Below are 26241 nucleotides of genomic sequence, written 5' to 3'. Positions count from 1 at the left end.
ATCGGCGTTTTAACTTTGAGATTAGCGGTCGCATTTATGTTGTTTAAATAACACTCATCGTTTTGTTTTGTTTGTCGCTACCGCTCGCATTCCAAACTCCCTAGAGCCTCGTGTATACTAGCAACGTTTACTAGCACTTGGAGTTTCTTAAAACATTGCTCATTTTGAATTAATTATAGAACTAACTTAAGTTATGGTAAAGCCGAATTGTAAATAATAATACATTTACCAGGAGCATTGTTATATATTGCTCTTCTAACCAAATTTTGTCCACTTTTTATAACGTTTTGTGTGAACGCTAACTCAGCTATACATTTCCGTTTTGTTTTGACTGTAGCTACAATTATTTTGATTGGTTGCGCAACTTTAATTTAATCTAAGAGTCTGCTTAATTATTGAATTCTGATTTGATTAATTTTTGAATATATGGAAAAAGTGCACTTATTTGTTTAATGAACTACGTATTTTGATTGTGTTTAATAGCCTTAAAGGGTATATATTGATGAAATGTATTATCTCTACTGTGTTAATGTAGACGTTTTTGTTTATTATGATTTTTATTATAAATGTTAATTTATTATTTTGACCTTCATAGGTCAGGTTTTTTTCGGGGACTACAACAAGAAATAACATCTTGATGGCGAGCTACCCAGATATGCAGTAGGACAAACCAACTAACTCATCCTACTGCTGATTTACCCCCCTGGAATCTATTATTTTATGTTTTGAACTCTGGACCAAAACTGGAACACTGAACTCTTGAACTTTGGGAACTCTTGAACTTTGACATAAAGTCATAAAACCACACACTGAACTATTGCATCTACCCACAATACACACTCACTGTATTACTATTATTTTATACATTTCAATACATTTTTGCTTTAAAAATTTAATATTGGTGTTTGTGTTTTATTTACACCCCAGGTTCCAAAAAGAACCAACCTTCTGATACTACCAGTAGTAATCGTACTTTACTTACCGAGGTCGCCGTCAAACCCCTAGCCTACAATCGTTACACAGGCCTCTAATTTGACAATGTTTAAACCCGGACTCAAAACGGTTCTGTTTAGCTGTGCATATGACTGAAAGCTTTTTATCAAGGTTTTTATTCACCGCTCTTCTCTTTCATTGTTAATGATTATTTATGTTTTAATGTCTTTCTTATTCTGTAAAGCACTTTGAATGAGTTTGTGTTCAAATTTTGCTTTGGGTCTGAGGATGGAGTTATAGATCGGTGAGAGATTATGTCTCAGGCCCCCATTCCTGTTTAAGGAAGGATTGTCCTGCCTAACAAAAACAGTTCCTTTAACTCCCCTCTCAAACCATTACTTTCTCTGGCTAAGATCTGAACCTCACTATCTTCACTATACAAATGAACTTCTCTTTCCTTGCCTTTATTCTTAGCAGAATTCTAGTATGAAAACATCTAACATCTAGATTAGCATTCACTTGGTTCCTTTAATTGATCCTTGCTGGAGAATTTGTCCTATGTATTTGACCCATCCTTCAATCCTCTGCAGCCTGTCAGGAGCAGTGAGCAGCTGCTGTACAGTGTGCAGGGATGCATCTTCAGATCTTGAGCTGAGCTGGGTCAGGACTTGAGCTGGAGGATTTTACCTACTGTGCATGTTTTAGGTGGGGAAATCCACCCAGATCGCCTAACCCTAATCCCTCCATTTGTTTTATGTCAGGTGATGAATTCAAAACCCATCACTGTACACTCTATGAAAAAGTTGTTAGGCAATCGCTATTTGTCAGACAAGAACAATGCTGTATGAAATGTATTTATAAAGGACTACTTGATAGACTGCCTGAATATCTCACTTGTTTGTTGAACTTTGATAGAACACTTTTAAGGAAAGATTTTATCACTGCGTATGTCTAAAAACCGGTTGCACTATAAAAGAAATATAAGTTATAAATTTAGTTATTTTGCTTCCCAAAAATGAAATACATTTCAAGGACATGCAAAACTGGATACATTGGTGCCTTTAATGCCTTTTAATAATCTGGTGACAAACATTTATAATCAGACTTGCACATGTTTTAAATGGACGATGTAGTTATTTCTTTTTATTTGTGTTTTTCTGTATTTTAAACAGGGCACCCATTAAAAGGAGAGTCTGACTGCTCTCATTGGGCTCTACCTGTAAACATAAATCCCATAGTATAATTAAGTCATAATTAATATCCCTGAATCATTCTAAATAAACATTTTTTTCATTATGAAATCACACTCTGCCGCCTTGTTTGAATTCCAACTATAAACTATATAAAGAAGGGGACTAAGGGAGTGTGACATCACCCATAGTGTTAGGAGAATGAAGCTCATTGAGGCTAGCAGTTACAGGGGCAAATTTGTAACCCAGATAAATCATTCCTCAGGGAAAGGGATGCCTGATTTAGCTGTTATTATTGTACATATCTTGATTTATGGATACAATAGGGAAATTGAAATACCAGGATAGTGTAGAGTGGGTTAATACAAACATTTTAAGACCAAAATGACAAGCCTGACAGCAGCAGTTATACAGCAAGGGGCGACAGTTTTTCAATAGAAAGTGAATTGGAGCCAGAGCTGATAGTGTGCCCATGCTCACTTCCTATTTGAAAAACAGTGGCAGTCTATGATCCCATCTCATACCTATTGAAAATTGCTGTTAAAATTACAATATTGTGACTTCCCTTGACATCTCATCTTATAGATTACAAGTTAGGTTTTCTATAAACATTGCCAGTTGCACAAACACAATAGTAACCAATGTTTAGGCCACTTTAGAGCTATTTCCATTTTACTTGCGCCAACCGCTTTCCCTCACAGCTTGTCCCCTTTATCTGAATCCAAGTGACTCATACTACCTTAAGTGCTTTTAGTCTAAAGACCCACACAACATCACACAGGTGGTGTGGACACAGTCAGAAAACCAACATAAGCTTCCCAAGTGCGGCATTTGATTTGAACAAAATGTCATGTGAATGCTAACAGCAGGGTGAATGTCTCTAAAGGTCATATCACATCGTACTACATATCAGAGGTGGATAGAGTAGCCAAAAATTGTACTCAAGTAAGGGTAACCATACTTCAAAAAAAATTACTCAAGTAGCAGTACAAGGTAGTGGTCCAAAAAATTGCAGAAGAGTAAAAAAGTATTTGGGAAAGGTACTACTCATGTAAGAGTAACTTAAATAGTAAGGTTTGGGACGTAACATCTACTTGAAGTTAATGCAATTGGAAGGACAAATGAAATAATGCGCACAATCCAACCAAATCATATATGAAGAAGCGGCGCAGGAAACACAAATGTTCAAATCATTTCATATTGTCGACATAAAGCTTTTGCTCAAGGAAGAGTACTGTTACTTCAATAAAATATTACTCAAATAGGAGTAAAATTATGCTGTTCTTTAAAAAGTTACTCAAGTAAATGTAACTGTACTACCCACATCTGCTAAATATTGAGTGGAAGGCAAACTTCTAGGTAACAGAAGCTAAGAAAATACAGCAAAGGGAAGTGAATTTCTTTCACTCAGCGAAACTTGTGTCCACTCATGTATGCAGGTCAGCGATGTAACAGTGGTCAAGCAAAAGCCCCAAGCAATACCTTTCAACAGCTGCTAAAACGATTTTCTTGCACTATGCTTGCTCCAGCTGCTAAAACCATATTTCGGATCACACACTTGGGTAGGATTGCACATGGTGATGATACCACATGCAATGAACCTAGATGTGGATTTAAAGGTGCACTATGCAACTTTCTGATGGGGGTCTGCTTCTTATTGTCTGAATGGAGATTCTATACTGTGTCTGGAATTTCCCACACTCTGGCAATAAATGCATGTGTCTTGCATTGATTCAATTCCATCGGTTTGCTGTCGTAAAGACTGACAGGGACAGGGACCAAAGAGACAGAACTCGGGGAAGAGTTTAACAGTGTTTATTTACAGATTGTCAAAGTGCGATATAATGGTAGATCAATCGGTGAGTTAAGAGTGGAGAGTTTTCTGTGGTCCAGGGGTAGAGCGGGAGGAGCACAGTCTGAGATGAGATGAATGGTACCGGTAGAGAAGAGCAGGGTGGGAGACTGAAGAGCTGAGCAGATCCAGAGAGCGGGATCTGGTGAGGAGCAAAAGTACCCAATTCAACAGCAGTCAAAAACCAAAAATAACCCATAAACTGAGCCAAGCAAAGTGTACCACAAAGACATGCAGGCCGTGTCCCAATTCGCCCACCTGGCCTTAGAATCACCATTGGAAGGGCGATTCGAAGGGCAGTTACATAATTTCCGGTGCGACAAGGGCTGTCCCATTTCAACCCACCCTACTGAATGCGGCCGAAAACCTGCCCTTCCCTTTGCACCGTTTCCATGGAGATCGGACGTAACCGAAGCGTGCATCCGTGCACACTTCACGCACTTCTATATCCCATCATGCACCACGGCTGCGCAAAAAAGAGAAGAAAATGGAGTCCACTGCGCAATACACGTTCAAATGTTCGTACTGGTTTACCTCATCTACAACAGTGTGACATGAAACTTTTAAATCTGAATAAAGATAAGTACAGGCCGTGTGTTTGATGATTAAAAAGGAGGGGAGTTACATGGAATAAAGGAATGTGGAGTTATTGCTAGACAATAAGAGACATTATTATCATGAGAAATTATTATTGCAATAAGAATAATGTAAGAATGCTCGTTTGTAAGCGTCAAAGACCAAGAGACTGCAACGTAAAGTCGTTTACGGGTTTAATGAGTTCCATACAGGTAATGTGAACAATGAAGCAACGGACTCTCCAGAAAGGACAGAAGAGAGTCCTAAGACGTGCACAAAATCTTCATGAGTTCCGGTACATTCCATAGGTCTGCACTCCCTCGTGGGCACGTGTCATTTACCTTCGTGTTAGTAAATCAAGATACTAGTTTGATGTAGCGCTGCACTGCTAGAAAATACCTTATAATAATCAGATGGAAAGAACTGGCACGGCATAGAAGGGAAACAGTGCCCTCTACTGTTATTAACGTGGTGTAGCCACTGGCCAAAATACCGAACCATTAAACTGCAATATCCCACTATATGTACAACTAATCAGTGTTCTCTGGTTTATAGACTATGAATGTAAAAATTATATTGTTACCTCTGTCTCTGTTATTACGTTTTCACAAGGCATATTTTGTTTAAGTTATGAAGTAGCTACAATTGAGTAAAAAAATCACCTCAAACGATATATTTGCCTATTGATATTCAATCTAAACAGAAAGAAACGGCTGTGACGACGACATCTTGACTTTTCTTCTATTAAATAATAAATCATTAAAAATAATGTACATAATGTACGTATCGTACGCTCAAAGACAGCGGTGGAAGTGCAGTCCATGGTGTAGGCCTGTCCCACTTCAGCAAGATAGCGGCTACACTGTGGAGGGCAGATTCTCGACCGGAACCTTCAAACTACACTTTGAAGAGTACTTCGAAGGGACCCTTCAAAAGGTGCATTTGGCGAATTGGGACATGGCCACAGACAGTCTGGTGTTGAGTGTCAGGTCTTATCCTCCCCAGGTGCAGCTGATTGCTGATTAGGTCCAGGTGTGCACGGGAGGAGCCTAAATCTCCGCCCAGCTCCAGGCTCAGACACAGAAGGGAGGGGAAAAGGTGCAAAAAATCGCAGGACTGACAGGGATCATGACATTTGAATAAAAAAAAAAAAAAACATGATTTCTTACTGTGACCTCCCACTGCTCTCGTCCGTAACTTGGCCTGGAGGTCTCTCCTGCTACTGTCCTTTGAGATAAAGTAGATATGTTTAATGTCATACTGTGGAATATTCCAGTGCAAATCAATAGCATGTCCATGGAGACAGTTGGCAGAGCCTCCATCAGAAAAGTTACATAGCACACCTTTACGTCTTTTATATAACTAAATGTGTAGTGTTAGGTTGATGTTTTTTTATAATGTTGTTTTTGTCTAAATTGGTGCCACAATTAGCTCCAAAAAACAAAACGTTGACCTCATAGTTGATAGGTGAACACAATCGAGAAAAAAAAATCTGGTCTGGTCAAATTAGCTGGTTTAAACAATTTAAGATATTCAAATTTGCAGCATTAAGTTAGATAATGTGAAAACTCCGACTTGATCATGTGTATTTTAAATGTTCTGCCTCAGTGACAGCACCAGCGGTCCCAAGTCCCAAACCTCCACCTGTACCAGATCATGTCCATCAGGCTGAGTGACAGTGTGCAGTCTGTCTCAGTCCAGACCTGCTTATTTTCAGCTCAGCAAGTTTCCACCAGACTATACCCAAATCGTCATGGGAACACCATTTCAACATGTTTTGTTTGTTTGGTTTTTTTCATTCACACTTGTTTAACCCTCTCCAAATTTGCAACCACTAATTGCCAATTACCTAATTACTCCACATCTATATTTTTTGAGCCTTTTTTACTCAATAGCAAGAGCTAATCCCAACCACCTTGATATTGAAATTCATAACGTACATGCAGACAGTGACACTGAGTTACCAGATGACGATAAACCTCAGCCAGGCCCAGCTCCAGTAAACAAAGATTTTTCTTGGAGGCAGAGGTACCCCCCAGCAGCTGACATAGACTCTTCATTCCAAGGACCTTCGTTCTCACCTCCACCAGACGAAATACCAAGTCCAAAGTGGTATTTTGATCACCAATACCCTGGTATTTTCATGGACAAATCCGTGTTCGAACATTATTTTTCACCAATCTAACCTGTATGCAGTTATGAAGAATGGGCCGTAACTCAAAACAGCCCCATCTGAAATGGAGTAATGGTTCCCTGTCCCAAGTCATTGGTTTACACATCTTGATGACCGTAGTATGTATGCCATTGTACCGCCTGTACTGGCAGGCGGCAACACGATACAACCCAATTGCAACAGTCATGGGACGTCTACCACCGTCATCTCATGCAGAAGCAGGAGAAGTATATTCCGCTTCTTGACTTCCGTGCACAAGTTGTAGATGCCCTCATCCAAGTTGGAAACCAGGCTGACTTGAACAGCAGAAAAAGAGGACAACCATCATTGGAAGATGCTCCAGAACCCCATCAAGCTGCCCCACCTCCACCTCCACTTCGAAGGATGATTGTGCCATGGGATGTCATCAGACTATACAGATTCAATCATTTTCTCATCCTTGCTGATAAATGTGGACGATGCAGACTGTGCACGAATGGTTACACACAAATGGCCTGCCTGAAGTGCAAATTACTTTTGTGCTATACAAAAGAAAAAAAAAAGTTTCTTGGAGTATCACACGAAAAAGTTATATATACCAAGTTGTTTTGACTGTGGTTCTGCCACTGTAAAGCACTTTGAAACATTGTTTTGAAAAGTGGTATACAAATAAATTTAGTGTTACTATCATATTCAGTCTTGTGTTAATTTACCACACCGGGCCAATGTTGCAAATTTGCAACATCCCAGAATGCATTGCATGTGAAGATTTCTCTCAAAAAAAAGTCAGGATTGTACATTACTACCCCATATGATAATTTTCCCCAAATATCAGATTTTTCCTGTTACTAAAACTTAATTTGAGCCTGAGAGGGTTAATACACAAACCCTGCATATTTAATCTGTGCTCTTCTCTATAACACTCTGTTCCACTTTGTGATGTCATATGGTAATACAGGAAGTGCTCCACTGTGTGTTTAAATTCCACGCACCTTCACTGGAATTATTTGGATAATTTCAGCCCTGAAATTTCCAATCTCTACTAAACAAAATTTAACTGGTTATTTAACTGGCTTCATAACATCACAAGGTGGAACAGAGCATTTTGAGTTTTGGAGATGTAGATAGACTAGTAAAGGATTACTCAAATGTATGAGTGAAATAACTCAAAACTCGAGATATGTTTTTTCTTTTTTTTTGCGGAGGTAACAACATTATAACATGGCTAAAAGTTCACATGAGCCAATTTTGCATAACATAGGACCTTTAAGGACGTTGAGACATTATTGCTTGGCCTAGAATGTCTTACCTTAAGTTATCCGTCTTCATCCGTCTTCTTATGGCCAAGATGGCGCCACGTATGGTCGCCCTGGTGATTTGGTGCGCTGTGTGTTTTTTGTTTTTGTGTGTTTGAGCCCAGGATCACTGGACTTAATGACTACAGACCTGTGGCGCTGACGTCCATAGTCATGAAGTCATTTGAGTGCCTGGTCCTGCACCACCTCAAGTCCTTCACCTCCCCCGTCCTGGACCCTCTGCAGTTTGCCTACAGAGCCAATTGTTCTGTAGACGACACCATTAACCTGGCCCTTCACTTCATCCTCCAGCATCTGGACTCCACAGGAACCTACGCCAGGATCCTGTTTGTGGACTTCAGCTCTGCGTTCAACACCATCCTCCCTGCTCTGCTCCAGGACAAGCTCGCTCAGCTCAATGTGCCTGACTCCACCTGCAGGTGGATCACTGACTTCCTGACGGACAGGAGGCAGCGCGTACGGCTGGGGAAGAATGTCTCGGACACTCGGACTATCAGCACAGGATCTCCACAGGGCTGTGTACTTTCTCCCCTGCTCTTCTCCCTGTACACCAACTGCTGCACCTCCAGCCACGACTCTGTCAAACTGGTTAAGTTTGCGGATGACACCACCCTCATTGGACTCATCTCAGACGGCGATGAGTCTGCCTACAGGAGGGAGGTGGACCGGCTGGTGTCCTGGTGCAGCAGCAACAACCTGGAGCTTAACGCCCAGAAGACAGTGGAGAGGATTGTGGACTTCAGGAAAGTCACAGCCCCCCTGCCTCCCCTCACCCTGACGGACTCCCCCATCACCACTGTGGACTCTTTCCGCTTCCTGGGCACCTGCATCACCCAGGATCTCAAGTGGGAGCCAACCATCAGCTCCCTCATCAAGAAAGCCCATCATAGGATGTTCCACCTGCCAGATGATGGTGCAGTTTTACACGGCCATCATTGAGTCCATCCTCACCTCCTCCATCACTGTGTGGTTTGCTGGGGCCACTGCCAGGGACAGACAGAGACTGCAGCACATTGTGCGCTCTGCTGAGAAGGTGATTGGCTGCAGCCTTCCATCGATACAGGACCTGTACGTCTCCAGGACTCGGGGGCGAGCAGGCCATATAGCAGCTGACACTTCTCACCCTGGACATGGACTGTTTGAGCTACTTCCCTCTGGCAGGAGGCTACGGTCCATTGGGGCCAGAACCTCTCGCCATAAGAACAGTTTCTTCCCCTCTGCAGTTTGTCTCATGAACACTTTATAATATCTGCACAAAACTGGACACTTTATAACACTTTAATAAGTCGTGTTTGCACTGTTGTTCTGATGCTGCTGTTGTATATATTTTCTACCTTTAAGTATTTTATTTGATTTTAAGCATTTTTTTTTTTTTTTACTTCGTGCATGCCTTTATTTGTATTTGTATTTATTCAGTGTGTTTTTATGTTTTATGTTGCACTTTATCACCAAAATAAGTTCCTAGTTTGTGAACTGTGTTCACAAACAATGGCAATAAAAGGATTCTGATTCTGATTCTGATTCAGACAAGCAGGTGGTGCCACAAGGCCATCAGAGGTCAGATTTATGGAGAGTTGAGCACGCAAACAGTAATACGACATGTTTTCCAAGATTTTTTTTTTCCTTTTTCTTTTTTAGAAGGATAAAATTAATTGTAAAACAGTAAGATAGTTTAGTTTGATGCCATATTGTGAGACATGCAGACAATGCAATGACACCTCCATACCTACTTGTGAATGCCTGATATCGTCCTCGGAAGATAAGCAAGGCCAGACCTGGTTAGTATTTGGATGGAAGACCACTGGGAATACCAGATGTTATAAATGATATTATCAGTGTGTCCTTAGGCAAGACATTTCACCCACCTTGTCTCATATAGTTGGGATATTCATTTGGAGTTTCCAGAATAACCTAAAAACGATGCTGAAAAACTCATCTATGCATTTGTTACTTCCAGACTTGATTACTGTAATTCCCTGCTCGCCGCCTGCCCCAAAAGTACTATAAGGAGCCTCCAGTTGGTCCAAAATGCAGCGGCCAGAGTCCTAACAGGAACTAAAAGAAGAGACCACATCAGTCCTGTACTAAAATATCTGCACTGGCTTCCTGTCGAGCTTAGAATCAAATTCAAAGTCCTCCTCCTGACATACAAAGCCCTAAACGGTATGGCCCCATCCTATCTGCAAGATGCTATTGTCCTGTACCAGCCAAACAGAGCACTCCGCTCTCAGAATGCAGGACTATTAGTGGTTCCTAGAGTGTCCAAAAGTACAGTGGGAGGGAGAGCATTCAGTTACCAAGCTCCTGTGCTATGGAATCAACTCCCTGCTGATGTTAAACAGGCCCCCACAGTCTCTGTATTTAAGACCAGGCTTAAAACCTTCCTCTTTGGTATAGCGTACGACCAGGTTACTTAGTGAGGGAGTTAGGGACATTAAAACTTGGGATAAGTTAAGCTGCAGTAGGAGATAACTAGCTGGGGGAAGTATGGCAACCTGAGCTCTATCCTCTACTTTGTCCTATTTTCTCATCAGCAATGCTATTCACATGTTGTCCCCTGTCCCACTCCTCCTGTGGAGTGTATCTCTTTCAGTTGCCCCGATGACAGCTGGACCCTCTCCTCCTCCCCGCCTGGCACTCCTCCTTGCCTGGCTCTCCTCCTCCTCGCCTAGCTCTCCTCCTCCTCGCCCGGCTCTCCTCCTCCTCGTCTGGTCTTCCTCCCCCTCGCCTGGCCGATTTTTCTTGTGTTGTCTGATTTTTCCTGTTGTGTCTGATTTTTCCTGTTGTGTCTGATTTTTCCTGTTGTGTCTGATTTTTCCTGTTGTTTTGTTTTTTGTGTGTTGGCGGCACGGTGGCTGAGTGGCAACACTCATGTCTCACAGCAAGAAGGTTGGTTCGATCCCCGGGTCACCAGGCCTTTCTGTGTGGAGTTTTTCATGTTTCTCCCCGTGTCTGGATGGGTTTCCTCCGGGTACTCCGGTTTCCCCCATCAACCAAAACATGAACGCCCTTCGAGACAACTGTTGTTGTGATTTTGGGCATTACAAAAATAAATGAATTGAAAATTGAATTGATCCTCATCATCTGCTCCTCCTGGTCACCTGCTCCACCTCCCTCCAACATCATGATCTTCATCATTTGCTGCTCTTTATCAACTGCTCCTTTTCTTTACCTGCTCCTCTTCATCACCTACTCCTCCTCTTCACCTGCTCCTCTTCGTCACCTGCTAGTCTTTGTCACTTGCTCATCTTTGTCACTTGCTCCTCCTCACCTGCTTCTCTTCATCAACTGCTCCTTCGTCACCTGCTCACTTCTCTCATGTCCAGCCCAGCGGTCCTCTTTCCAGTCACTGGCTGTATTCTGTCCCTGCTGCCAGCCTACCACATGTATGTGGTAGGCTGCGCTTTACATCACCAAACCACTCACCCATTCACACACACATTCATACACCAGTGTACGCAGACACAGGGGGTGAGGGGGTGAGGTGGGGTGTCTTGTCCAAGGGCACAATGACAGTATTCATCTGCGGGAGCTGGTCGCACTGCCAATCTGTCAGTCAGTGGACTAACACTCTACTAACAGTGCTACTGTCGCCCTATATACCTAATATAGAAAAGAGGGTGCTGGTTGTCAATAAGATACAGTGTGTTGCATAAGAGGTGGCAAGGAAGTTCCAGTTATTTTTTTAAGTTTTAACAACTATAAAAGTTAATATTTTACAATATTTTTCATCTTTCCATTAGTGGAAATGTAGCATTTGTGAACAAGTCACTTCAGTGTGTGAACCATGACAAGATGGCAATTTGTCGGGAGGAAAATGGAAGTGTACCATCCCTGTGATTAAGTTATTTAAAACAAATGCTTTACCACATTTTATATTATTTTATATTATTTTTTAAAAAGAACTGTTTATTAAGGCATTCATTGGACACTTCATTACACTAGTTTAAAGAGTATATGTGACATTGTTAGCGAGTGCTGATCTCTCCTGGCATTAACCCACCGCTACAATGCAGTTTGTACAATAATCAAATATGGAGATCATATTCATTTCACAAAAATGGGGATATTATTTTACATTTTCCTGGTTATTCATTTTGAGGACAATTTTCAGTACATTGCAAGTATTTAGTTTTATACAACCAACACCTTTGAGGATAATAAAGTTGAACACTGATGTTTTCCACTTGCTTGTTACATCTTTGCATGAAATGTCCCCCAGTATGGTATTAAACTCATTTGTCTTATTTTATACATGCTTGTCTCCACATATGGATGTGTTTAATGCCATGCTGTGGTACATTCCATGCAAAATACCAGCTTGTCCAAAAGTTTGGACACACTTTTTTCATTCTGTTTCGTTTCTTCTTTATTCACATGGTTATTTACACTGAAGGCATCAGAACTATGAATGGACACATATATAATTTAAGAAACAAGAAATACATTCAAAATGACTCAACGATTAAAATAATAATAATAAAATAGTCTAATCTTTTGACTGCTACTGTAACCTCCACCAAAAAGTTATATAGTGCATCTTAATTTGAATCATACATTGAGTTAGAGTAGTGGCCAAAACATGCCTAAAAGCAAACTTATTTCATCCCAAAAATAAACCAGCGACAATTGTATTCATAAAAATCTATTTGTCATTGAATGCAATCAGATTCTTTGCTTTGCTAGCTAGAACGTAATCACCTAAAGAACATTTACAAGGCAGTAGTTGGACATGATTTGTAGCACCATATAAACTAGGGATGTTTACTGGCTCCCACAAAACCGCTCCACTGTTCTCACTAGTGTTTACTTTAACAACACTACTACACTACTCTTTCTAACTTTAGGATCTCACTCCGAACATTCATCCATATACCCCCATCTGCTCCGACTTTTCCGAACTGCCCTGGAAGTGAATTAGCACAGCCAGCATTGTGGTTTTGCCTCGCAGAGCTCCGGAGACAGCGGGATACAGATGGTGTTTGTCCATTCTTGTTGTATCCATACGCCGACATCAATGCCGTGTGGGTACAGATGAGAAAGGAAAACAGAAAACATTTGGTGGGGTAAAAAATAGTCCCAAGTTCCCAAAGGACATCAAAGTTTTTGGTTTTATGTAAGTAATTAGTTTGATTGTGTGCTGCGAGAGTGGGATATCAAATTGGATTTTTGAATCTTCAGCTATCAAAGTGTTATGAAGTGGTTCGTGGATAAAGACTGCATTTATAGATTTTATAGTTTTGTTTTTTTCTTTTTTTCTATGTTATAGTGTTATTTCCTCTTCAAAAACTATTACCTAGAGTTGTGTTCTGCTTCATTCACACATGTTTAACACACAAACACTGCATATTTAGGCTGAGTTCTCCTCTCAAACTGTCATGTGGTAATACAAAAAGTGCTCCATTTTTTTTTTTAACTCCACATAGCTTCACTTCAGCCCTGGAATTGTCAGTCTCTACTGAACGAAAGGTAAAAGGTAGCTGTTAAATTGAAAACTACCGCTTCATGACATCATAAGGTGGGACAGAGCATTTTGAGCTTTGGAGATGTAGATGTAGATAAAGGGTTACTTAAACATATGTGAATGAAACAAAACACAACTCCAGAAATGTTTTTGAGAAGGTGATGCATTCTTAGAAGGCTTGAAGTTCACAGGAGTCAATATTGCCTAATATAGGACCTTTAATAAAGAGTTTGGGAACAATGTTATTATCTTCAGTTGTGAGTCATTCACAGTTTGTCCTCAGTACACCAGATTTATCTTTTTGAACAGACTAATGGGTAAAAATCGAACTAGATTAGTTAAAAGTATGTTTACATAATTATGCAACAAAGGATTTTATATCCAATATAAAGAGATTAGGTATTATTTTACATAATAGATATACTGCATCCGTATCGGTAGCACTTTAAAATATGGTCCAGGACTTACCGGGTACTTACGGTGGTAGTTAGTAGATACTTGACTGGTAATTATGGTGGTACTTAGTATGGTACTTCTGGTGGTACTTTGGCTGGTAAGTATACTGATACGTAGCGGTACCTTGGCTGGTACTTATACTGATACTTACTGATACATACTGTATAACTAATAGTGGTACTTTGTGGTACTTATAGTGGTACTTACAGTGGTACTTACAGTGGTACCTACAGTGGTACTTATAGTGGTACCAGAAGTGACACTTAGACTAATAACTACTGGTACTAGTACTGGTAGTTACTGCATCATATATGCAATCATATGAAGTGAATGGTATTAAAAAAATATGGTGTTATTAGGCATATGAATCTTTGATTTCATTATAAGTTCATAGAAAATACACAAGCCAAAATATTGTGAAAACAAACACTTTATTATGACAAATTTCCCATTAATACAACAATCAGATTGAAAAGAAATTTCCAATAATGACAATAACAAATAAATTATACATTTTAAATGAACATGACAGTGATACATACTGTAAACTATCAATACTTTCACTGCTATTTTAAAGCGAGACATTATGGTACTGGCACTAGTAATTACTGGTACTTACACTGGTAATTACTGGTACTTATACTGGTAATTACTGGTACTTTCCGTGGTACTTACTGCTGTATGTACTGGTAATTACCATAGTAGTTACCAGTGACACTGGACTGTATTTTAAAGCAAGACATTATGGTAGTTACACTATTAATTACTGGTACTTTCCGTAGTACTTACTACTATTTGTACTGGTAAGTACCGTAGTAGTTACCAGTGACACCGGACTGTATTTTAAAGCGAGACATTATGGTAGTTACACTATTAATTACTGGTACTTTCCGTAGTACTTACTACTATTTGTACTGGTAAGTACCGTAGTACTTACCAGTGACACCGGACTGTATTTTAAAGCTAGACATTATGGTAGTAACACTATTAATTACTGGTACTTTCCGTAGTACTTACTGCTGTATGTACTGGTAATTACCGTAGTAGTTACCAGTGACACCGGACTGTATTTTAAAGCGAGACATTATGGTAGTTACACTGTTAATTACTGGTACTTTCCGTAGTACTTAATGCTGTATGTACTGGTAATTACCATAGTAGTTACCAGTGACATCGGACTGTATTTTAAAGCGAGACATTGTGGTAGTTACACTATTAATTACTGGTACTTTCCGTAGTACTTACTACTATTTGTACTGGTAAGTACCGTAGTAGTTACCAGTGACACCGGACTGTATTTTAAAGCGAGACATTATGGTAGTTACACTATTAATTACTGGTACTTTCCCTAGTACTTACTACTATTTGTACTGGTAAGTACCGTATTAGTTACCGTGACACCGGACTGTATTTTAAAGCGAGACATTATGGTAGTTACACTATTAATTACTGGTACTTTCCGTAGTACTTACTACTATTTGTACTGGTAAGTACCGTAGTAGTTACCAGTGACACCGGACTGTATTTTAAAGCGAGACATTATGGTAGTTACACTATTAATTACTGGAACTTTCCGTAGTACTTACTACTATTTGTACTGGTAAGTACCGTAGTAGTTACCAGTGACACCGGACTGTATTTTAAAGCGAGACATTATGGTAGTTACACTATTAATTACTGGTACTTTCCGTAGTACTTACTACTATTTGTACTGGTAAGTACCGTAGCAGTTACCAGTGACACCGGACTGTATTTTAAAGCGAGACATTATGGTAGTTGCACTGGTAATTACTGGTACCATCTATAGTACTTACTACTATTTGTACTGCTAATTACTATAGAAGAATCAGCACAGACAAATACTGGTACCACTCCGTAGTACTTACTATCACTTGTACTGCTAATTACTTAGGTAGTCAAGAACAATACAAGGCTGTACCGCTGATATTTACAATGGTTTGTAGTACTACTTAAGAGAGGGGTAACTAATAAAAATAGTAGTCCATATTTTAAAAGACATACATTGTGGCTAGTGACACTGAGAGTACTCACTGTAGCCTTACATAGAAGTTTGCACTACTTAATGCATGAGTTACACTCAATATTCCCCTCTGAGCTTTAAATACTGGGCCAAAACTTGTGAGGGTCATGGTTAGATATGGCTGTACACAGTCACACTGAATTCATTTTTCTCTGGAGTTAGTCTATGTTTCTTCATAGCTCCAACTTCTTCCATCTTCAGTCTCTCACCATGGTGTTTACTGACATAATTAAGTGAAGGTCAAATCTGTAAGAAAGGAAGTTAGTATTATGGTCCAATCTGACTCTACACTTAAGAATCAGCATGTGGATAGTGGATACTTACCCATTACTTGCATTTATTCTGTTGTTGATTTTCGTCATGTCAGTGTAAAACTAACGGGACCTGAGGATTAAAGCAAAAGGTAAAATATTGGCATTCATTTCACATAATGGGGGGATTTCCTGGATTTACCCTAACAATTGTACTGCCTGTCACTTTTCTACTTTTCTGGTAATTTTGTCCTACCGTATAACTTCAGCATCTTTAGCAGCATGTCAGAACATTGTACACATGTAAACACCTGTAAGATGTACTTACGTTCATTATACATGTTTTTCTCCTTGTATGGAACACAGGGCTGGAACTAATGAGCATTTTGGTAGTTGACTTGTCTAATGACTATTTATATTGTACTCTGACACTTTTTCAATGCATTGTATACAAAATAAAAGTAGAAACATGTTCAATGATGGCAAATATTTCCAAATTAAATGTATTATTGGTGAAAATATTTTTGTTTTGTGTTGGGTTTTTTTTTGGTACATTGTGATTCAACAATTCCACTGTCTTTGTAAAAACATTTAAAAAAGAAATGGGTTTTAGGGTCCACATAATGACTATTAAAACATACTATTGTTATTATTATTATTATATTTTTTATTGTCAACTAGTCATGATTAGTTGATTAATTGTTGCAGCCAACATTCATATAGTATGTGACCAGCTCAAAATTTGCTTAAGCTAAATTTAATGAAATATGTGCATTTCTTCACTTTCTTGCAGTATAGATGTTATTGCATGATTTTGATCTGTTTATTATCCTTCTTACTATTCCCCTGCGATCTGAATCTTTATCAGTTACGCCGATGATCACTTCTACAATGTCAGTTTATTTACAGTACACATCCCTACTGCTGTAATTAAAAAGTGACCCTAAATTTTAGGGTGGCAGGATTAGAATATTGCATAGATTATGTTCTCGTTGTATGATTTCACAAAGGCTGCAAACGCAGCTCCAGACTCCCCAAAGTTAACCTTTAGGACCATAACAGGGCCATGACTCCTCTGCACTATGCCGACGTACCTGATTATCTAAGTTCCTCTATCCTATCCAAACCAATCTTGTCTGTGGTATGTTCTCGGGTAACACTGCACATCCAGACCTCTACTAGTGACTGCAGAGCGTCCCAGCTCATCTTCACTGAAGTATACTGGTACCTTTCCTGCGCCAAGAAAAGAAGAAAATCCTGAGATAACAACAACAACAGATAAGTTAATTTAGTATTTTTCTCCCTGTCATTTAAAACAACAGGAACTGCATCTCTCAAAGTGAATATGTGCGGGGCAGCACGCCTACTGTAACTGCTAGACGGGGGTTTCATTGAAAAGAAACAGCCCTTGTTGTTACGTCACTGCCCTTCGACAGTGACGTACCTTCCGGTGCGACAAGGCACATCTTCCAATGGTGCATCTAAGAGCATTTTTGCAAATTGGGACACAGCCATGTAGTTAAATGTCCGATCTGTAGGACATAAGGACAAGCAAAAACACCTTTCCTTTTCTATGCAACGCTTCCTATGCTGTACAGAAAACGTATTCGTAAACACTAACAAACACTAACGCCCTAGTACGCATTGGCACTCGCGCTTTTCGGCAACAATAAATTTCAATTTCTCCTGCGCACCAATCCCGCATTACCTCCTTTGCTATATTAACGCCATCTTACGCCTAGCCTACACACTTCGATGGGTTTTCCTTACCTTTACATTCACACGTTAACCATCTTACGCCTAGCCTACACACTTCGATGGGTTTTCCTTACCTTTACATTCACACGTTAACATCTTGCGTTTAGTATATTAACCAACCTGCCGCAAGATGACCATGCCCTACATCCGCTTACGCCACACTCTGCTACCGGGCTGCGGGCTGGCTACAAATAAATAAATAAATTACTTAAGTACATAATTGCTACATAATCGTGTGCACAGGAGTGCTTTGCAGCGATAGGTCATTAAAATATGCAATACGTTGAATGATTGCAAACAACAAAATCTTTTGCTCCACGGACAGATTTGGTAGCTACAATGCCATCTAGTGTGTCTAGAGGAAAACTTATCTACTACAACTTTAATTATATTAGATTACGGATCCAAATTGTGTATGACATACATTCGACAGATGAAACAGTTGATAAATTAAAATAACCAATTAGTGGGATTCATTGGCGAAATTTCCATTAATTAGAACGTTATAATATAGTCTACTTGGGCATTATTAACTTCAATAAATAAATAAATAAATGGATACATATATAGAGATAAACTCGTCAAACTTCTATCAATTTATTGGCAATCTTTGTCAGGAAAGAAGCAATCTACTCTGTGCATCTGACACTGAACTATTAAAATAATTTTATGATCCACACCATGGCCCACACTCCAGCACAGTATTTGGCGAGAATGCACCTAAATGTTGGTTGACACCCGCCATAAAAGGAAATGAAGAAGTGAATCATAGACAAACCCCGTGGAGGAACATTCTGTGTGGCTGGAGCCACCTTATTCACCCACGGCCAACTAGAAAAAAACACGGTGAGTTGTCAAATACATTATGAAAAATACCTACCTTGTTAATTTTCTTCTGTTGATGTGCAGATGGGCCCTAAAAAGACCCAGCGCAAAAGGGGAACTCCAGCACATTCATCGGGTTCAATAGCTGGTAAGACGGGCTTCTGTGTGAGTGTGGTAAATTTTCAGTCCGTGCATTCACCAACTGAGCTGCCAAAAATGCAACAAGGCTACATCCTGTAATCCTCCATAGTTTTTCATAGTATCTTTGGTATCTTTTTAAGACATCTTTTGGAGAAGTCACTGTAAATGAATAAATTGTTACACTAGCTGTGTATATGAATGTCTACCTTACAGTACTGAACATCCTATATCCAAATGTCCAAACTATTATTGATACTTTTGATATAAAAATGAAAAACTTGAATCTGGAGTATTTGTTTTATCTTCAACATGTAGGCATTTTTTCCTCTGTCTCAAAATATAGGCTATATGTGCAGCAGGACTTTGATGTAAATGGTAGAACAACACTAGCAACTGAGGCTTTTACGCAAGCAATTTCATTTTACACCCAAATATATATATATATATATATATATATATATATATATATATATATATATATATATATATATATATATATATATATATATATATATATATATATACACAGATTTCGTCAGCTCAGAATGTTCTTTCACAAGGTTTGTCTATGATTCACTTCTTCTTCGTTTCCTTTTATGGCGGGTGTCACCCAACATTTAGGTGCATTCTCGCCAAATACTGTGCTGGAGTGTGGGCCATGGTGTGGATCATAAAATTATTTAGAGTAGATTGCTTCTTTCCTGACAAAGACTGCCAATAAATTGATAGAAGTTTGACGAGTTTATCTCTATATATGTATCCATTTATTTATTTATTTATTGAAGTTAATAATGCCCAAGTAGACTATATTATAACGTTCTAATTAATGGAAATTTCGCCAACGAATCCCACTAATTGGTTATTTTAATTTATCAACTGTTTCATCTGTCGAATGTATGTCATACACAATTTGGATCCGTAATCTAATATAATTAAAGTTGTAGTAGATAAGTTTTCCTCTAGACACACTAGATGGCGTTGTAGCTACCAAATCTGTCCGTGGAGCAAAAGGTTTTGTTGTTTGCAATCATTCAACGTATTGTATATTTTAATGACCTATCGCTGCAAAGCACTCCTGTGCACACGATTATGTAGCAATTATGTACTTAAGTACCGTAAATTTCGGACTACAGAGCGCACCTGAATATAAGCCGCACCAGCTAAATTTGAAGAGAAAATCAATTTTGTACATATATAAGCCGCACTTGAATATAAGCCGCAGGTTTTCACATTATAACATGAGATATTCACATAGAAAGACGGTGCACCGACACGCTTTTTTTTAAACTGTGCCTGAAAATTGGCACCAACACGACATCAACACGGGATGAACACATCTGCAGGTTTAGAAAATAAAACTGCACCAACACGGAAAATCTGCTTTTATTTCCTCTTTTGTCGTCTTTTTACATTGACCAAGTTGGATTCATTGATGCTGAGCTTACGTGCAGTGGCTCTATTTCAGGGGTCGGCAACACGTGGCTCCGGAGCCGCATGCGCCTCTTTCAGCCTCATACTGCGGCTCTGCGTGGCTTGGGACAATAAATTTTAAGTATTTAATTGAAATGTATTTTATTTGTGTTAGCTCTTTTTTGTTGTAGTTTAAATTGGAAGATTATTAAAATAAAATTATATTTTCTTATTTTTCCTTGCTCAAAATAAGAGTCACACTCGCGGAACAATGTTCAAAACAAACACTGCTCACATCTCACGTCTCACAGACACTGACACAGACACAGCTCACTGTCCTGCGTAAAGAGCCCTGATTTTCAGACGCTGTGCGCACAGGGGTCAGGAGCAACTTTCAAGACACACTAATAAGCTCGTCCGTAGATGTATCATGAAAATCCTGCTGGAAATCGCCACAGAAATCTTTTTGATGTAGTAGCAAGTATATTATCTGCTCTTGTCTCCGTGATGTCGTTTCACGTATACCACACCAGACACGACGCACAAAAGTAGAGCCACAAGCGAGTGAAAATGAGCCAAAACAAAAGTCTTTGGAGAGCTTTTAACAAAGGGGAAAAGGACAACTGAGGAGCCGGAAGAGGAGACCACAACCTCCAAGAAAAAGAAAGATAAATTTAACAGATCAATGCCTACTTAAAATCTGGATTTGTCGCTACAGGTGACTTTCACGCACAGAGTCCGCTCTGCGTAATATGCGGGAAAAGCAAATGAGGCAATGAAACCTTCAAAACTGCTTTGGCACATGGAGAATAAGCACCTGGGATTAAACGATACGCTTTTAGAGTTTTTTGTTTTGTTTTGTTTTTTTTAAAGAAACTGCGGAGCAGAGTAGACATAATCACATAATCAGCACAGGGCTCACACTGATGCAGCGGTTTGGTGAGTTGTATTTTTTATGCACTTAAGTTATTTTTGCCATATTTATCTGCCACGTGTAGAAGGCTTGTCCTAAAATAAAATAAAACCTACATTATTCACTTACATTATTATTATTATACACAGTGTTATCTTCATTTTAGATGTCAAAAAGTATTTGCGGCTCCCAGTGTTTTATTTTACGTGGAAAGTGGGTCCAAATGGCTCTTTGCGTGTTACAGGTTGCCGACCCCTGCTCTATTTCCTTCTTTATCTTAAAAACTGCATCATATCCATTTCATGATGTGCAAAATGATCGTTTAAAATCAAAACTAGTGAATCCTTCAGAGCAGAATCTTTCCCCACGTCTGTCTCACTTTTACGTTTACAGCTGGAGAGTGCCCCCTAGGGGCCGTTGTCCAGTAAAATTACATAAATAAGCCGCACTGCTGTATAGGCCGCAGGGTTCAAAGCGTGGAAAAAAAGTAGCTTATAATCCGAAATTTACAGTAATTAATTAATTTATTTGTAGCCAGCCCGCGGCCCGGTAGCAGAGTGTGGCATAAGCGGATGTAGGGCGTGGTCATCTTGCGGCAGGTTGGTTAATATACTAAACGCAAGATGCTAACGTGTGAATGTAAAGGTAAGGAAAACCCAACGAAGTGTGTAGGCTAGGCGTAAGATGACGTTAATATAGCAAAGGAGGTAATGCGGGATTGGTGCGCAGGAGAAATTGGAATTTATTGTTGCCGAAAAGCGCGAGTGCCAATGCGTACTAGGGCATTAGTGTTTGGTAGTGTTTAAGAATAAGTTTTCTGTACAGCATAGGAAGCATTGCATAGAAAAGGAAAGGCGCTGTTTTTGCTTGTCCTTATGTCCTACAGATTGGACATTTAACTACATGGCCGTGTCCCAATTCGCAAAAATGCTCTTAGATGCACCATTGGAAGATGCGCCTTGTCGCACCGGAAGGTACGTCACTGTCGAAGGGCAGTGACGTAACTTCCGGCACAACTTCTTGTTGTTTTGTATTTTTCCTGTTGTTTTGTATTTTTCCTGTTGTTTTGTATTTTTCCTGTTGTTTTGTTTTTGTGTGTAGGCAGCACGGTGGCTGAGTGGCAACACTCATGCCTCACAGCAAGAGGATTTGGTTGGATCCCTGGGTCGCTCAGGCCTTTCTGTGTGGAGTTTTTCATGTTTCTCCCCGTGTCTGGATGGGTTTCCTCCGGGTACTCCGGTTTCCCCCATCGACCAAAACATGAACGCCCTTCGAGACAACTGTTGTTGTGATTTTGGGCGTTACAAAAAGAAATTAATTGAATTGAATTGAACAAGGGCTGTTCCTTTTCAATGAAACGCCCGTCTACCAGTTACAGTAGGCGTGCTGCCCCGCACATATTCATTTTGAGAGCTGCAGTTCCTGTTGTTTTAAATGACAAGGAGAAAAATACTAAATTAACTTATCTGTTGTTGTTATCTCAGGATTTTCTTCTTTTCTTGGCGCAGGAAAGGTACCAGTATACTTCAGTGAAGATGAGCTGGGATGCTCTGCAGTCACTAGTAGAGGTCTGGATGTGCAATGTTACCCGAGAACATACCACAGACAAGATTGGTTTGGATAGGATAGAGGAACGTAGATAATCAGGGATGTCGGCATAGTGCAGAGGAGTTATGGCCCTGTTATGGTCCTAAAGGTTGACTTTGGGGAGTCTGGAGCTGCGTTTGCAGCCTTTGTGAAATCATACAATGAGAACATAACCTATGCAATATTCTAATCCTGCCACCCTAAAATTTAGGGTCACTTTTTAATTACAGCAGTAGGGATGTGTACTGTAAATAAACTGACATTGTAGAAGTGATCATCGACGTAACTGATAAAGATTCAGATCGCAGGGGAATAGTAAGAAGGATAATAAACAGATCAAAATCATTCAATAACATTTATACTGCAAGAAAGTGAAGACATATTTTCATTTCATTCAATTTCATTTTCATTAAATTTAGCTTAAGCAAATTTTGAGCTGGTCACATACTATATGAAAGTTGGTTGCAACAATTAATCAACTAATCATGACTAGTTGACAATAAAAAATATAATAACAATAGTATGTTTTAATAGTCATTATGTGGACCCTAAAACCCATTTCTTTTTTATGTTTTTACAAAGACAGTGGAATTGTTGAATCACAATGTACCAAAAAAAAACCAACACAAAACTAAAATATTTTCACCAATAATACATTTAATTTGGAAATATTTGCCATCATTGAACATGTTTCTACTTTTATTTTGTATATAATGCATTGAAAAATTGTTAAAGTACAATATAAGTAGTCATTAGACAAGTCAACGTATTAGACAAGTCAACTTCCAAAATGCTGATTAGTTGCAATAGTTGCAGCCCTGTGTTCCATACAGGTGTGTGGTTCACACCATACACCTCCACTAAGACTCGGTCAGGCCAACAGCACCGTCTGGTCATGCCCAGGACACGGCTCAAGACCATGGGCGACAGAGCCTTCTCAGTGGCTGCTCCCCGTCTGTGGAACGCCCTCCCAGACCATCTCAGGGCTCCACAGACGGTGGATGCTTTTAAAAGAGGACTAAAAACTTACCTTTTTACCTTGGCCTACAGATAAACACCGGCTATTGTTTTATTGCTTTTACACTAATTGTCTTCTGTTTTTAATGTCTTTTTTTGCACTGTAGCACTTTGAGATTTGTTGTTCAAATGTAAAATGCGTTATACATAAAATGTATTATTATTATTATTATTATTAAATACATATATAATGAACGTAAGTACATCTTACAGGTGTTTACATGTGTACAATGTTCTGACATGCTGCTAAAGATGCTGAAGTTATAAGGTAGGACAAAATTACCAGAAAAGTAGAAAAGTGACAGGCAGTACAATTGTTAGGGTAAATCCAGGAAATCCCCCCATTATGTGAAATGAATGCCAATATTTTACCTTTTGCTTTAATCCTCAGGTCCCGTTAGTTTTACACTGACATGACGAAAATCAACAACAGAATAAATGCAAGTAATGGGTAAGTACCCACTATCCACATGCTGATTCTTAAGTGTAGAGTCAGATTGGACCATAATACTAACTTCCTTTCTTACAGATATGAACTTCACTTAATTATGTCAGTAAACACCATGGTGAGAGACTGAAGATGGAAGAAGTTGGAGCTATGATGAAACTTGGAGCTAACTCCAGAGAAAAATGCATTCAGTGTGACTGTGTACAGCCATATCTAACCATGACCCTCACAAGTTTTGGCCCAGTATTTAAAGCTCAGAGGGGAATACTGAGTGTAACTCTTGCATTAAGTAGCGCAAACTTCTATGTAAGGCTACAGTGAGTACTCTGTGTCACTAGCCACAATGTACGTCTTTTAAAATATGGACTACTATTTTTATTAGTTACCCCTCTCTTAAGTAGTACTACAAACCATTGTAAATATCAGTGGTACAGCCTTGTATTGTTCTTGACTACCTAAGTAATTAGCAGTACAAGTGATAGTAAGTACTATGGAGTGGTACCAGTATTTGTCTGTGCTGATTCTTCTATAGTAATTACCAGTACAAATAGTAGTAAGTACTATAGATGGTACCAGTAATTACCAGTGCAACTACCATAATGTCTCGCTTTAAAATACAGTCCGGTGTCACTGGTAACTGCTACGGTACTTACCAGTACAAATAGTAGTAAGTACTACGGAAAGTACCAGTAATTAATAGTGTAACTACCATAATGTCTCGCTTTAAAATACAGTCCGGTGTCACTGGTAACTACTACGGTACTTACCAGTACAAATAGTAGTAAGTACTACGGAAAGTACCAGTAATTAATAGTGTAACTACCATAATGTCTCGCTTTAAAATACAGTCCGGTGTCACTGGTAACTACTACGGTACTTACCAGTACAAATAGTAGTAAGTACTGCGGAAAGTACCAGTAATTAATAGTGTAACTACCATAATGTCTCGCTTTAAAATACAGCCCGGTGTCACTGGTAACTACTAAGGTACTTACCAGTACAAATAGTAGTAAGTACTACGGAAAGTACCAGTAATTAATAGTGTAACTACCATAATGTCTCACTTTAAAATACAGTCCGGTGTCACTGGTAACTACTATGGTAATTACCAGTACATACAGCATTAAGTACTACGGAAAGTACCAGTAATTAACAGTGTAACTACCATAATGTCTCGTTTTAAAATACAGTCCGGTGTCACTGGTAACTACTATGGTAATTACCAGTACATACAGCAGTAAGTACCACGGAAAGTACCAGTAATTACCAGTGTAAGTACCAGTAATTACCAGTGTAAGTACCAGTAATTACTAGTGCCAGTACCATAATGTCTCGCTTTAAAATAGCAGTGAAAGTATTGATAGTTTACAGTATGTATCACTGTCATGTTCATTTAAAATGTATAATTTATTTGTTATTGTCATTATTGGAAATTTCTTTTCAATCTGATTGTTGTATTAATGGGAAATTTGTCATAATAAATTGTTTATTTTCACAATGTTTTGGCTTGTGTATTTTGTATGAACTAATACCATTCACTTCATATGATTGCATATATGATGCTGTAAGTACCAGTACTAGTACCAGTAGTTATTAGTCTAAGTATCACTTCTGGTACCACTATAAGTTCCACTGTAAGTACCACTATAAGTACCACTGTAAGGACCACTATAAGTACCACTATAAGTACCACTGTACGTACCACTGTAAGTAAAACTATTAGTTATACAGTATGTATCAGTAAGTATCAGTATAAGTACCAGCCAAGGTACCACCAGAAGTACCATAGTAACTACCACAGTAACTACCACTGTGAGTACCACCATAATTACCAGTCAAGTATCTACTAACTACCACCGTAAGTACCCGGTAAGTCCCGGACCGTATTTTAAAGTGCTACCTCTGTATCAA

At 39.2% G+C, this 26241-nt stretch overlaps 1 protein-coding gene and 1 long non-coding RNA gene across 7 annotated transcripts in view; both read right to left on the bottom strand.

Moving 5' to 3' along the window:
• The window catches only part of nrxn2b (neurexin 2b), a 1142582-nt gene that overhangs the window by 1082077 nt on the left and 34264 nt on the right, over positions 1–26241 (bottom strand). Inside the window, exon 2 of one of the 6 annotated variants that reach the window (XM_055228869.1) lies at positions 16003–16018. The exons of 3 other annotated variants lie outside the window; for them this stretch is intronic. In XM_055228869.1, the coding sequence (XP_055084844.1) occupies positions 16003–16018 (16 nt within the window). Of the gene's footprint in view, positions 1–229; positions 251–3605; positions 3616–16002; positions 16019–26241 lie in introns of all 6 variants that reach the window. 2 more of the 6 variants (XM_055228870.1, XM_055228866.1) reach the window with 2 other exon arrangements.
• On the bottom strand, positions 16148–17397 carry LOC129457071 (uncharacterized). Its single transcript, XR_008649076.1, has 3 exons — positions 17326–17397; positions 16305–16364; positions 16148–16226 (listed from the first exon to the last, which is right to left on the bottom strand). It is a non-coding gene; the product is annotated as an uncharacterized LOC129457071 (long non-coding RNA).

The sequence above is a fragment of the Periophthalmus magnuspinnatus genome, chromosome 18, assembly GCF_009829125.3.
Source record: "Periophthalmus magnuspinnatus isolate fPerMag1 chromosome 18, fPerMag1.2.pri, whole genome shotgun sequence".
Lineage (NCBI taxonomy): Eukaryota > Metazoa > Chordata > Actinopteri > Gobiiformes > Gobiidae > Periophthalmus > Periophthalmus magnuspinnatus.
This window is presented reverse-complemented; position numbering and strand designations above follow the sequence as displayed.